Raw genomic sequence first — 12,668 nt, 5'->3', positions numbered from 1 at the left:
AAGGTGAGGGGTTGTAATACCAAATAAAAATAAAAGTGATGAGTGAGGTAAAGAAGGAGGATACAAGCCTGGGAAGTCTTTGTTTCTGTGCAGACGTGAGCAAGAGAAATGAAAATGGCTTCCAAAGTAAGCGTTCTCTCTTTTTGCAACCAATAGTTATCTAATAGCCTTGTCAACATTCAGAAGGGCAGGCAACCCTCCCAAGATAATAATTACACCCGTGGATCTTGTGAGGCCTCCTGATCCAACTTCCCTCTGACTCCCATGGGGAGCCTCTTCATTTTTGCACCTCTGACGGGTGACAGTGTTTCGGCAAACTGGACTCCTACACTGGTTTGAGCCACCATTGAATGAGCATGCAGGGGTTCACAGGTGGTGGTGAAAGATATGCACATGTGTGCTGAATTCAGCTGCTCCTGTCACCGCCACGCTGCAAAGCTGCACCCTCGGGGACACACAGGGTGCTTGTGACCCAGAGCGGACTCACACCTGGGCCTCCCAGGGGCTTCCCTTCCTTGCAGCTGATCCCATCTGCTTTTCTGCAAGGTGGCATTATCCTTCAGGGAGCAAGTCTGGGCAAGAAACAACAGGTGCAAGGCAGCAGCTCTAGGATGAGGACAGAAGCTAGGAAAGAAACTAAGGAGGCGCGCAGGTGGCCCTCTCCACAGCAGCTGCAGCTCTCACACAATCACATTCCCAGGCACTGACCTGCTTCCAGAATGAAGCGTTAGCTAGTGTCACCCCCCTCCCCCGTTACTCTACAGTATTCTTTATTTGTCCTAAAAACACTCTTGGACAAACCTATTGGTTTGTCATCTATGCCTGGAGCAAGCGGTACTCTCGATGGCTATGGCCTCCGTGCTTGAGTTCTTTTGCTTAAAATACATTAGAAGGGCTGGGGCGATGGCTCAGTTGCTAAAGTGCTTACCACATAAGCCTGGACACCTGAATTCACGCCTATGTGAAAGCCAGATCCAGTGGCCCACGCCGGTAGTCCCACAGAGACAGGAGCATCTCTGTGGCTCGATGGACCATCATTCTAGGCAAATCGGTAGGCTCTACTTCAAGTTAGAGGCCCTCGGCTCTCAAATGCACGCATGCATGCGCACACATACACATCTTAAGTAACTGCTATCTTTTCAGAATAAGCTGTTAATCAAAAAGACAGACCATACAAGCCAGAGGCAAGTTTCAAATGATGTTCTAATTTTGCACATACGGGGAAAAACCATGGTCAGAAATCTGCTCACGTACATCAGAGCCTCTTCCACGCATGATAGAAAACGTGTAGCTGTAAGATGCATTGACTCTAGGTCACTCTGTGCCATGGACAGGCCTGGGTAACTTACCTGCTCTGTCTCCACGAAGTTGGACACGTGGCCATCGTCATTTACACCACGGGTGAGGAAGCGAGCACCTGCACGTTCACAGCTGATGCGAGAGATGAGACAGGCCTTGGCCTGCTTGTGGGAGGCGTACACCGTGCGGATGCTCACCACCCCACAGATGACTTTCAGCAACCAGTCACAGCAGCTCACCTGGTGCTGCCTCAGGGGCACATGCAATAGCTGGTTCCTGCAAAACAGCCCCACCTTTGGGTCACCCTACCAGGCTCTACAGATGTTTCACCCAGAACAGCCAAGTACTAAGGAGCCCAGTGCTCCACTAGGCTGTCGTCGCATGCAATTTCATCCAAGCAGAAACATTCTGTCCTAAAGGGAAACTCCTTAAGACTCAGGAAGTTCTGAAAGGAGGCTCTTTAAAACTCAAAAGTTCTCAATAGAAACTCCTTAAGACTTCAGAAGCAAACAATTCACAAGTCTCAAAAAGTCCCTGAAACTTAACAGATTCATAAGACAACCCCCCTTCACTCCTCCCATCTTAAGGTTATACAACCAGCAAGGGCCACTAAGGAAAGGTGACTCTCCGACCTGTGACCTGCCTGCAAGTAGTGCATAGAGCTACAGGGTTCTAGATTTCATCAATTCTCATCCACACTGGGGTAGGTGTCCTATAATGCAGCTGCCTTTGAGATGTCCATGTTTCTCTAAGTAAACTCTAACCCACACTCCTGTAAGTAGCCCAAATAAGCTCAGTGGTTCATCAGTGTACAAAGCTCAGTGTACTTTGATGGTGTCATTATTTTGGGTTACTGTGAGTTCTTTATCTAAGGTGAAAAGACTGTTTCTCAGGTCTCCCAGGAAGAATTATCATCCAACAGAAACAAACAATGACTACTTTCTGGTGGGCCCTGCAGTTGGGACACGTAGATTTAGAAAGTTCTGTGCATCAGAGACTCTAAATGGCAGAGCCAATGTGATTTGTATAGGAGGAAGGGGCCAGAAGGCCTTTCCATATATTACTACCAAGTGACAGCAAGGGCCAGAGGGAACAAAGCTGGAAAGGACACTGTTTAGGCTGGTCTGACATTTCTTTTTTATTAGAATAAAACATTTACTCGTAAGTCTACAGACTTGGCTCAGTGGTTAGGTGCTGCTCTTGCAGAGGACGCTGGTTCAATTCCCAGCACTGGAATTAGAAAACTCACAAGCACCTGCAATTCTAGCTCGAGATCCATCTACCTCCTCTTCTGGCCTCTGTGGGCAACGGTACTGGTGTGCACATACCCGTACACAGACACATAGCACAATTAAAAATAAATATTTTAAAAATTACGTGTATTTTGGCTTGGAGGTGGTAGTGCCCACTTTTAATCCCAGAATCCGTGAGGCAGAGGCAGGGGGGAATCTCCGAGTTCGAGGCCAGCCTGTTCTATAGAGTGAGTCCCAGGACAGCTAAAGCTATAGAGTAACTGTGTCTTGAAAAACATTAAAAAATTTCTCATGTTTTTATTAAGTAATAATAATGGGCAAAAATAAAAGGACATAAAACTATTAACTATGTATGCATTTATGTAAATTACACATATGCACACATAGATACACGAATACAGAGTGAGGTGAATACATAATGAAAGCACTATGGAAAAATCCAAAATAAGTTAAAAGGGATTAGATGAAAATAAAAGTTGATGAAAGCTCCAGTATTTATTTCCTCTCCACACCCTGCAGATTATTCTGGGCTCTGGAGACTGTGATGACAGCGATGGTTAAAACGGGACGCATGCAAAACTACACAGAGTACCATTCCTAGAGTGTTGGCGTGGATTGGTTTAACCCATCTGCTCAGTGACCCCATGTGAAAGGGGGTCATTGTTATCAGAAACCCCATTTTATAAAGCTGAGGCAGGAGAAGCGAAATGCTTGCCCTCACAGAGGGCACAGAGCTGGCAAATGCAGTGTGGAGTTCTAAAGCCCGAGTCTGAGTTTTACATACTGATTCCTTGGTCGACTGATTTCAGTGCCAGGGATAAAACTCAGGGCGTTATGCATGTTAGGCGGGTCCTTTCTCACCTCAGTCCTCGAGATTTAGCCCTCTTAGATGAAAGCCCTACGATTTCAGAGGGCCACATGATCTTCCCATCCCCCACCAACCATCCTCCCTCATACCCAGGAGGCTCCAACAGTGCCAGTCTGAGGCTTGTCACCAGGGAACTTTCTCTTACAGGGTCTGGAACAAATCTAGATCACAATGGCCTATTTGTTTAAAAAAAGGAAGCTGATTTGTGCCCTTGAGCTCTGTCTCCTTGTGATGCTTGCAAGTGGAGGATCTCTGTTTCTCAAAGCCTTTGGCCCTCAGGCCAGCTTCCGGGAGGAAATGTGACCACTGCTACCCACCACCACCCACCCCCAGCCCTGGTAAGCATGCCCACCCACTGGGTTCTCACAGGCGCAGCAGTACTGTTCGTGAAAGTGGCTGGGAAGGAAGACATCACAAAGACAGGCTGCTTAAAGATACTCTATGAACTTCAGACAAGAAACCAGTAACACACATTAAATGGTCTGCTGGCCGTTCCACTATGTTCCTTGTCACTGAGGGTTTGGAGAGTAGCCTGTCATCTGGACAACCTTGATCAGTTTTCTTAAGTGACTCTGGGGAGGGCAGTTCTGAGCTCAGGAAGAAGAGATCCAAATCTATCAAGAATAACAGTTTTTATACTCCCTGCCAGGCTTCCAGGGCATTAGAAAGAGACAACCGCTGGGGAAGGATGACCCCACTGCTGTCCTCTTCCTCATGCTCACCAGAGGATCCTATGTGGGCTCCATCTGCCTTCTGCCATGGCTGCCAGACCTCAGCACAGCACAATGGGTTGGGTGATGAGGCTATGACCACTTTGCCTGCTGACTCAGCAGTGGTCAGTTTCATGGGCTCAGCAGGGGTTCTGGGGAGGGCACCTGCCTGGAGCATCCCACAGCTAGTTCTGACTCCCAAATCTAAATCTAGTCTGGTATCTACTTCAAAGGGATACAATGGAGCCTCCCCTTCTCCAAGCCCTCCCAGCTCTACCTCTTTACCATCCTGACCCCGTGTTGCCTTACATTGACTGACCCCATACAAGATCAGTCAACGGGGAAACAGTTACAAAAGTGCTAGATAAGCCTGGTACCTAGGACCTACTGCTTCCAAGGAGCACCACAGCCTCTTCTGTGTTCACACATATTCCTTCCCTAAAGTTGCTTCAGAACCTCTGCACAAGACCTTCCTAGCCTTGGGCCACAGCTTCAGGATACTCCTGTGTGACAATGCTAAGGCACATGCTGGTCCCCAAAGAATAATCAGATATTGCCGAAGGTGCAACAAGTACCTGGCATCTTCAGCTAATTGTGAGGTCTGCAGCCCACCTGGGCAGCTGGTTAGAAATGTGGATGGAGTCTCAGACCCTGTCCCCACTTGCTGTACTACAGCAAGCGTGGCAACAAGACAGACAGGATTTCGTACGTGTCCTAAACCTGGCCACTTAAACTGGCAGACAGGGGGATCCAGGAAGATGTTGAGGCAGGAGGCTAGGGATGAATGAGGAGATGTGCTAAGGCTTGCTTTATCAACAGAAGCGAGGCATTCTGAAGCCCTACAGAAAGGATACTTGCCCTACCACAGGGATCCTTTGCTGGCTCCTGCGGGCAAAGCCAGGCAGGCACCAAGGAAGGACAAGAACAAGCCCCCATGTCTGTGTCTGGTGTGGCTCCAGAGGGCACTGACTGGACTAAAAGCCTTAAAAGACAAGGTTTGCTGGGACACCAGCAACAGTATCCCGCTGAGTCTGCCCGTTTTTCCCTCATCCACAGTAAATCTGAGAGAGCAGCACTACATAGAAAGCCTGAGCATGGTCCCCACAATCATTGCCCCTCTCAGCCTCCACAGGACCCAAGGCCCTGTCTGGATGGCCTGAGGAGAGCATCACTGTAGGGAAGGCCTGAGCAGGTAAAGCCCCAAAATTCCTTCTTCAGGGAATAGTTTTTTTTTTTCCCCATCTACCTGGACCATGTGAATATACTCCAGGAACTAAGCCCACAGGGTGGGGATGCTGTGTTAGATAGCTTCTCTCACTGCACAGAGAGCAAGTGTGGCTCTCAATGCCATTCCGCAGCTAACCCAGAACCCTAGCCAGATGCAAGATGGAAAGTAACAGTTCAGGTGTTACCCAGAAGTTGCCCTCTGTGACCCAGCTCCTTACCAGAAGAAGGAGGTTCCCCATTCAGAGCAGTCATCACCCTGTTTCTGTGCCCTGATGGTCAGATCAAAACAGGAGCCATCATTGGGCCATGCGAAATAAAATACCCCTGAGCTCAGGATTTTCTTCAAGGCGAGCAGGCGATCCTCTTCCTTGGCCTCTTCCTGCAGGGGGTAAAACTCAGTGGCAGTAATTTTGAAGATTTCCGCGTCTGGAATTCTGCCCACTGATGTGCAGCCTGTCACCAACGCCAGAAAACTCAAGGGGATGCCACCTGGAAGGGATATCACAGACAGAAGAGATGGCAGATTATGGACACTGAGGAGGCTGCATCCCAGAGTCAACCCAAACCCTACCAGGAGGGCCTCTCTAACTTCTGTCCCCTAGGCTTAGGGTGGTACTGCCCAGCTTCCCAGCCTGCACCCAAGCAGGAGCACAGCTGCCATGCCTGTCTTCCTCAGCCTAGAAGAAAAGCCTCTGCTCTAACAGACTCCAGGGTGATTCTGAAGGCATTCCCACCCCAGCCTCTCCCTTCCTCCCTCACCTTTCTACTACTCACTTCTCAGCCTCAGCTCTGCCCTGACAGGATGAAAGGAGAAGATTTGGTCCCAGCCATCTACCTTCTAGACTAGCACAAGCCTTTTAGCTATCCTCCCTTTTCTGACCCCAGCCCTCTTCTAAATCTGTGCCCAACATCTTCCAATCCATCCTCCTTCGCTCCGCCCACATCCCACCCCTCAGCCACTGGCTGGGCTCAGGTACAGCAGGGATACAGCTGGTAGCAGGCCTCCCCTGCTCAGATCCCTCTGTGGCTCCCAGGACAGAAAATGAAAGTTCCCTTTGCTCTGCACCCCACCCTGTATCATATCCCCACCCCCATATGTGGACTGTTCGCAGGCAGCTGCTCTCTGGGGCTGCGCCTTGCTGTTCCTCAATGTACCACGCATGCTTACATACACTCCGCAGTTTTATGGGAGACCTCCTCCCACGTGGATAAAGGTTTCACTGCCATCTGCCTAGCAAAGAACTCCTTCCAACTTCCCTATTGATGTCCCAGCCTCAGCTCTTTTCTGGCAGGGTGGAAGAATGAGTTTTGGGTCCCAGCCTCCCACCTTTTGGGTATCACAGGTCCTCCTTCCCTTTCTGGTCTATGGGCAGCACCTCCTCCAGCGAGCCAGTCCTGTTCTCCCACACAGCTGGGTGGCCCTCTTTGGATGAGAAACTTCCCAGAGCGCTTGGACACAGAAAGCCAGCAGCCTTTGTTCTGGCTGTGCCCCTCAGCAGCTGAGCCTCCCCAGCATCAAGGCTAGAGCTATCATCTCCCGGCCACGCATGTACGTGAACACTTCCTATATAAATGCCAGTGCAGGAGACTGATACACGCTTCTCCAAGACCCTGCCACACTGTCTCCGGCTGTTCCACGTCCTACCCAAGTCAAGGGGTGGTGGCAATGCTGTGTGTCCCTTCAAAAGACAGGGCTCAGGAGATAGCCCCAGTAGGTGAGGGGTCTGGATCTATCAGGATCTTCTTCATACCCTGCTGAGGTCTAAAAGATATGTCCCAGCAAGATTTATTCCAAATGACCAGGAGCCTCTCACTAGCTGAAATGATGCTCCCTGTCACCTTTACGTCTCTCCACACTCTTATAAAAGACAACAAAGGCACCAATCCCACCACCCACTGCCTCCAGCAGACTCCCCTTCTCACACTTCGTTGGAAGAGCACAGCACCGTGAAGGGGTGAGCGGTTTTTATTAAAGAGCAGCTGCTGAGTAAGTAGCTCACGGCTTACACATGCTGGCTGATGCACTGTGGGAGGAAGTGCATCAGGATATTGGCTTGGCATGTGCACCCCCAGGAAGCCACTTTGAAACAGGCAAAGAACCAGAGTGTTCTGCTGGGCCACTGAAGCAGTTTAGGGCTAAGGCTTTCCCAGGAGGACAGGTGAATTTCAGTGGGGCGGACACTCTCAAGGTTAAGAGGGTCCATGACCTTCGTACCTGGCTGCCCAAACTGATGAGCTTAGTTCTAGGGGAAAACAGTATCCAGCAAAGGCCCCCGGCATGGCCAAGATAGGGCCCCATGGTCTGGGCTGGAGGTACAATGAAGGAGAAGGAGATGAAGAGGGCTCATAGAGAACGAGAAGGGATGGTGCCACCACAGGAAGTGACATTCAGCTGGGTCAGGGTTCCAGAAGGTATGGGTAAAGTAGAGCCATCAATGGGAGTGTAGAGCACAGCCAAATACCTTAATATGGCTGATACTTAGGACAGTGCTTCATGCACAGGTATTATACAAACAGTAATTAGTTGTCTCAACCACCTTTGTCAGCCCATTTTATAGAGAGGGAAAAGAGACAAGCAGAGGCTAGGAAGCCAGGGGTGACTGAGTAGGGGACCTGGGATCATCTAAATGCACTGTCTGGCTATACTACTTGGGCAAATTATTCAGCCAAGTTTGGCTCCACAGCTGGCACTCCCTATGCTGCTGACAGGCAGTAGGGCCAATGGGCCTAACAACACTGCTCTTGAGGGCCACCGTTTTCATTTCACACACAGGTGTCTCCAAGAGAGTTGAATCATGACCCAGGCACACTATTCTGGGTTGGAACCCCACTGCAAAGGTGGGGTTTCCTAGCCAGGCATGGTGGCACATGCCTCTAATCCCAGCACTGGGGGAGGCAGAGGCAGGCAGATCTCCATGAGTTCCAGGCCAGCCTGGTCTACAAAGCCAGGCTAAGATAGACAAGGCTACACAGAGAAACCCTGTTTGAACAAACAAAAACAAAAACAAAAACAAAAACAAACAAGCAAACAAACAAAACTGGGATTTCCTTTAAATCTGAGGTCTGCCTGCCCCTGGCCTTTGGTACCTTGCTTGATCTTGCACTACAAGATCTTGCACTACCTGTGATCTTTAGGAGCCACAGATCTTGCCTCTGGAACTTTGCTATAGTAGCTCAAACAGACCAACAGACTACTCTTTGCTTATTTAAAAATGCACATAGAGGCTTTCACCTGCAGCTTAAAAGTAATATTGAGACAGTGGAAAGAGATGAGCTCTCTCTTGGACACTGGTGCTAAGTGCTGTTGCTTTAAAAAAAAATCACAATCAGTGTTAATAACTTATTTAAGTTTTTAGTGTAAGAATCCTAGCATTTGTTTTCCTATAAATAGGCTAGAACAGTGGGCAATCTGATTCTAATTGACAGCCGTTGGACTATTCCTTGTTGCTTGAGCAAAAAGATTCAAACAGCTGGTGGATCACCCTTGTGCTAACGCCAGCTGTTTTGAAGCCTCCACGGATGCTTTGAGAAAGCTGCACAATGATCACAGCTGTGGCTCTGGCTCCTGAAGGTACGGCCTCAGCCAGGACTGCTCAAAAGAGTTCATGTCAATCTCATTTTGCTATCACAAGCATCATAAGTGACATTGCCACCATTTCCACCAAGGCCAAAGAGCCTTTTCCCAGGGCCTAGCTAAGGGATTGTTGTGATCAGTGCAAAAGGGACAATGCAATGATTAGTACAAACAGACACTTGCATTTATATACAAAGTGTGCTGTGATTAGTGCAAACACAAACCTGAATTTACATGTGAGGTGTGGCCTGATTGGTCCAAATACCCCTTTCTTGGCTATATAAGAAGGCTGATCTGGCTCACTTAGTGAGTGGGCTGGGAGACACCAACCTGTGCTGTCTGCCCTCAGCGTTGCTGCATTAGCCCAGTCAACTGCTTCTCTAAAGGGACAGCAAGAAAACAGCAGCCAGCTGCAGCTGCAACAGCTGAGCCTGCAGCTAGCCAAGCTGCAAAAGTAGCAGGGCAGCCGCCTACCTGACAGAAAAGTAGCCAGGGCAGGAATAGAGGAGATGGCAGACAGTACCTATGAAGATGGAGGGCTGTAGGCAAAGAAGGACTGGTTCTAAAGGGCTTGAGAATAGAGACTATAGTCTCCAAAAGAGTTCCAGGGAGCTGCCAAGCCTCTAAGGCCAAGGGTCTCAGACTTAGGCTGGGAGCTGTAACATGGGCTGCTGTCAAGGGCTGAGGAATCAGGATACCTAGGCCTGCCCACAGGCTTCACTACCAGTTGCTATGAAGGGCTAAGGAGTCTGGATGACTTCCTGGAGGCCTACAAGTTTTAAGACTTCTAAAGAACGGTCCTGATGCCAAAGGTCTGCATGCAAGCTGTAGCACTAGAGGGCACCACCAGCAACTAGGTGGGACAGCTGGCAAGATGGTCCATCCATTAGAAGTACTTGCCTCCATGCCTGATGACCTGTCCTAGTTTGCTTTTTGTGGCCGTGATAGATACCACGACCAACATCAACTTAGAGATGGGTGTATTACACTTCATGCCTTACAGAGCATCATTGAAGGAAGCCAGGGAAGGAACTTGGAGGCTGGAATAGGTGCGGAGACCATGGAGGAATGCTGTATGTGGGACTGCTTCTCCTAGCTTGTTGGGCTACCTTTCTTTCATAGCCCAGGGCCACCTGCCCAAGGAATGCACTGCCCACAGTGGACTGGGTCCTCTTAAGTCGGTCAGCAATCAAGAAAATGACCCCACAGACGTCCCCACAGGCCAGTCTGATGGAAACAATACCTCAGCTGAGATTCCCTCTTCCGATAAAGACCTAGGTTGTGACAAGCTAATAAACTAACCATCACATGACCTTAGGTCAGGTTCCTATGTGGTTAAAGGAGAGAACCAACATCTGTATGTTGTCCTTTGATCTAACACAAATGCCACATGCATACACATGGCTATGCATGCATGTGTGCCCACACACAACACATAAATAAACAAACAAATACATATATACACAAATAAGTATACAAGATGTAAAAAATAAAAATAAAAAAAAAGGCAGTTTCTCTGTTGTTACAAATGGAAAAATAGCCCTAGAGAAAGTAACTGAACACAGAAGGTCACTTGGTTGTGAAGATGGAGTTAGGACCAGAAGAATCTGCTGGAGAATGTCCAGGGCTAGCTGTGCGTTGCAAACGTTCAGGAGACACTACAGACTGGGGTTTGACTCACCCCCTGAAGCTAGGAAACAGGAAGGTCTTGAGAGTTCAGGTCAAGGAGGAACTGAACCCCTGGGACCACTTCGGTTTCTTTTTTTCTGCTGGATTCACTTTCTGTGCTTTGTATTGTGTGTAAGCCAGCCAGCTCCCAGCTAATCATGGGGGCACCCACCGCTCCCTGCTGGCAAGCTCAGGATGGGCTCTTACACAACCCATCATGTTTCTCAATTTCTAACACAAATGTCTGTTCTTCTTTTTGAACTTTAACTTTGTCTGAAATGAAAGCCCAAGGGGAAACCAATAGAAGCCACACCCCACAGGGCACCACCCGAAACACCCAAGGATGAGAAGCACGGAGGAAGACAGCTCAGAGTTACAGGTCAGGGAGACACAGAGGTAAGGAACCCTGGGGTAAAGCCAGCGCTCCCTGAATGTACAGGAGGCCACTGGGTTGGACTAGCTTGGTTTTAATGTCCAACCATCTTTCAGATACCAATACACTTTCCAGAACGTGCTAACTCAAAGCTGAGTAACCCCAACACACTCGAAGTCAAATTCCCCCACCAGGTCCAGAGAGCCTTGAAGCCAGCTCTGTAGGGGACCCTTAGAAGCAGCTTTGGGATCTTGGAGGACATCAGAAACCAAGCTGGTGGATTCACCATATCCAAGCGTCCGGATGATCAGGCACCCTGCCTGGCTGGCTAGTCTGGCCTGGCCCAGCAGGAGGCTATATCGACTCACTTCTGAAGAGGGACAGTGGTGGACCTAGTGAGGCTCTCTGGCCAGCTGGGGGGTTGGGACACATGGTGACTGTACTCCATGCTGTGGACTCCTCAGATAAGCCTGCTTACTCAGACAAGGATTCTTTAGGAGTTGTTCCTCATCCTGCTCAGACCTGCATCTGACCTCAGCTCACACCTCAGGAAAATCCCTGTCCTGTGAGATAGTGCAGGCATCATGTGTCACTCTTCCTGTCATTTGTCACCCGTCTCCTAACAGAAAGATACACAAGGTAGCTTGTGATGCCACAGGGCACGTGTGTAAAATCCAGGTCCCACTTGAAAACAACTTAAACTCATGTCAGTTACCATGCTTCTCTGAGTCCACATCTCTGTCAGGTATAAATACACCATCCATTTGTGTTAAAAACAAAAACAAAAAACTAAAAACTGCCAACTATACCTTTAAGATTGGACTGTGAGCTATGCCAAGTGCCAGGGTGTTACACCAGAGGAAAGGGGACTGCAGAGGGGTGGGGCTGAATCCCGGCCTTCCCTTCTGTATGTAAGCAGGAAGACAATCAAGCCTAGCTCCTTGGGCAGCAGGGTAACACTGGAGCCATGACATTACACCCCAGCGCAGAGGAAGCAGCACGCCTTCCGACCCTTACAGTGGAAGATCCTGGCTCCCCAGGTCTGTAACTCAGAAAGATCCCACAGAGGGAAAGCCTGGCCCAAATCCTCATCTGCTCACATCCTCAGGAAAGAGGGAGGGTTATGAATCCCAGCTGAACTCTTCACTCTGTTATCTCTGAGCCTGTTTCCTTTTCTACAAACAGGGAGAGAGATGGTTAACACATCGGCTGGTACCAAAGACTGAACATGTTAACCTATGACTAGTCTTTTGGCACAACACCAGCATCTAGAAAGTGCATTGTGTCATGTGGGGACCAAATGTTTTTGCTAAACATTTCCGATTTGGAAACAAGGACTGGAATCATCCTTTCTAATGGAAAAAAAAAAAAAGAAGCCACCCCAGAAATGGCTCAGAAAAGTATTGGCAAGCATATTACTGCTGTTTGGCTAGCCCTGAAACCCTGTCCAGACAGAGGCTGTGTGCTACAGGGAAGTTTTACTCCTCAGCTCAGGAAAAGCCCCCAAGACCTGAAATTGGAAATTTCCCAGCCATTCCCGACAGGAATGTGCCCTGCGCCCTGACCTTGGCTGGAAAGGCCACTGGCCCCTACAACCTGGTCTTTTGTGAAAGGTGGAACTGACCTAAAAGCAGGCTCTCCTCTGTGAGAGGAAGGAAAGACCAGGAGCCACAGAGCTGTTGCAAAGGTGGCTGCC

General features: G+C 49.1%; 1 protein-coding gene across 5 annotated transcripts in view; it reads right to left on the bottom strand.

Moving 5' to 3' along the window:
• Synj2 (synaptojanin 2) overlaps positions 1 to 12,668 on the bottom strand; it is a 91,451-nt gene that overhangs the window by 43,601 nt on the left and 35,182 nt on the right. For all 5 annotated transcript variants that reach the window (XM_055615935.1, XM_055615936.1, XM_055615937.1 and 2 more), the window contains exons 3-4: positions 5,576 to 5,846; positions 1,350 to 1,575 (exon numbers count right to left, since the gene is read on the bottom strand). In XM_055615935.1, the coding sequence (XP_055471910.1) occupies positions 1,350 to 1,575; positions 5,576 to 5,846 (497 nt within the window). The remainder of the gene's footprint in view (positions 1 to 1,349; positions 1,576 to 5,575; positions 5,847 to 12,668) is intronic.

This window comes from Psammomys obesus, unplaced genomic scaffold, assembly GCF_907164565.1.
Source record: "Psammomys obesus unplaced genomic scaffold, mPsaObe1.curated_primary_1811, whole genome shotgun sequence".
NCBI classification, from domain to species: domain Eukaryota; kingdom Metazoa; phylum Chordata; class Mammalia; order Rodentia; family Muridae; genus Psammomys; species Psammomys obesus.
This window is presented reverse-complemented; position numbering and strand designations above follow the sequence as displayed.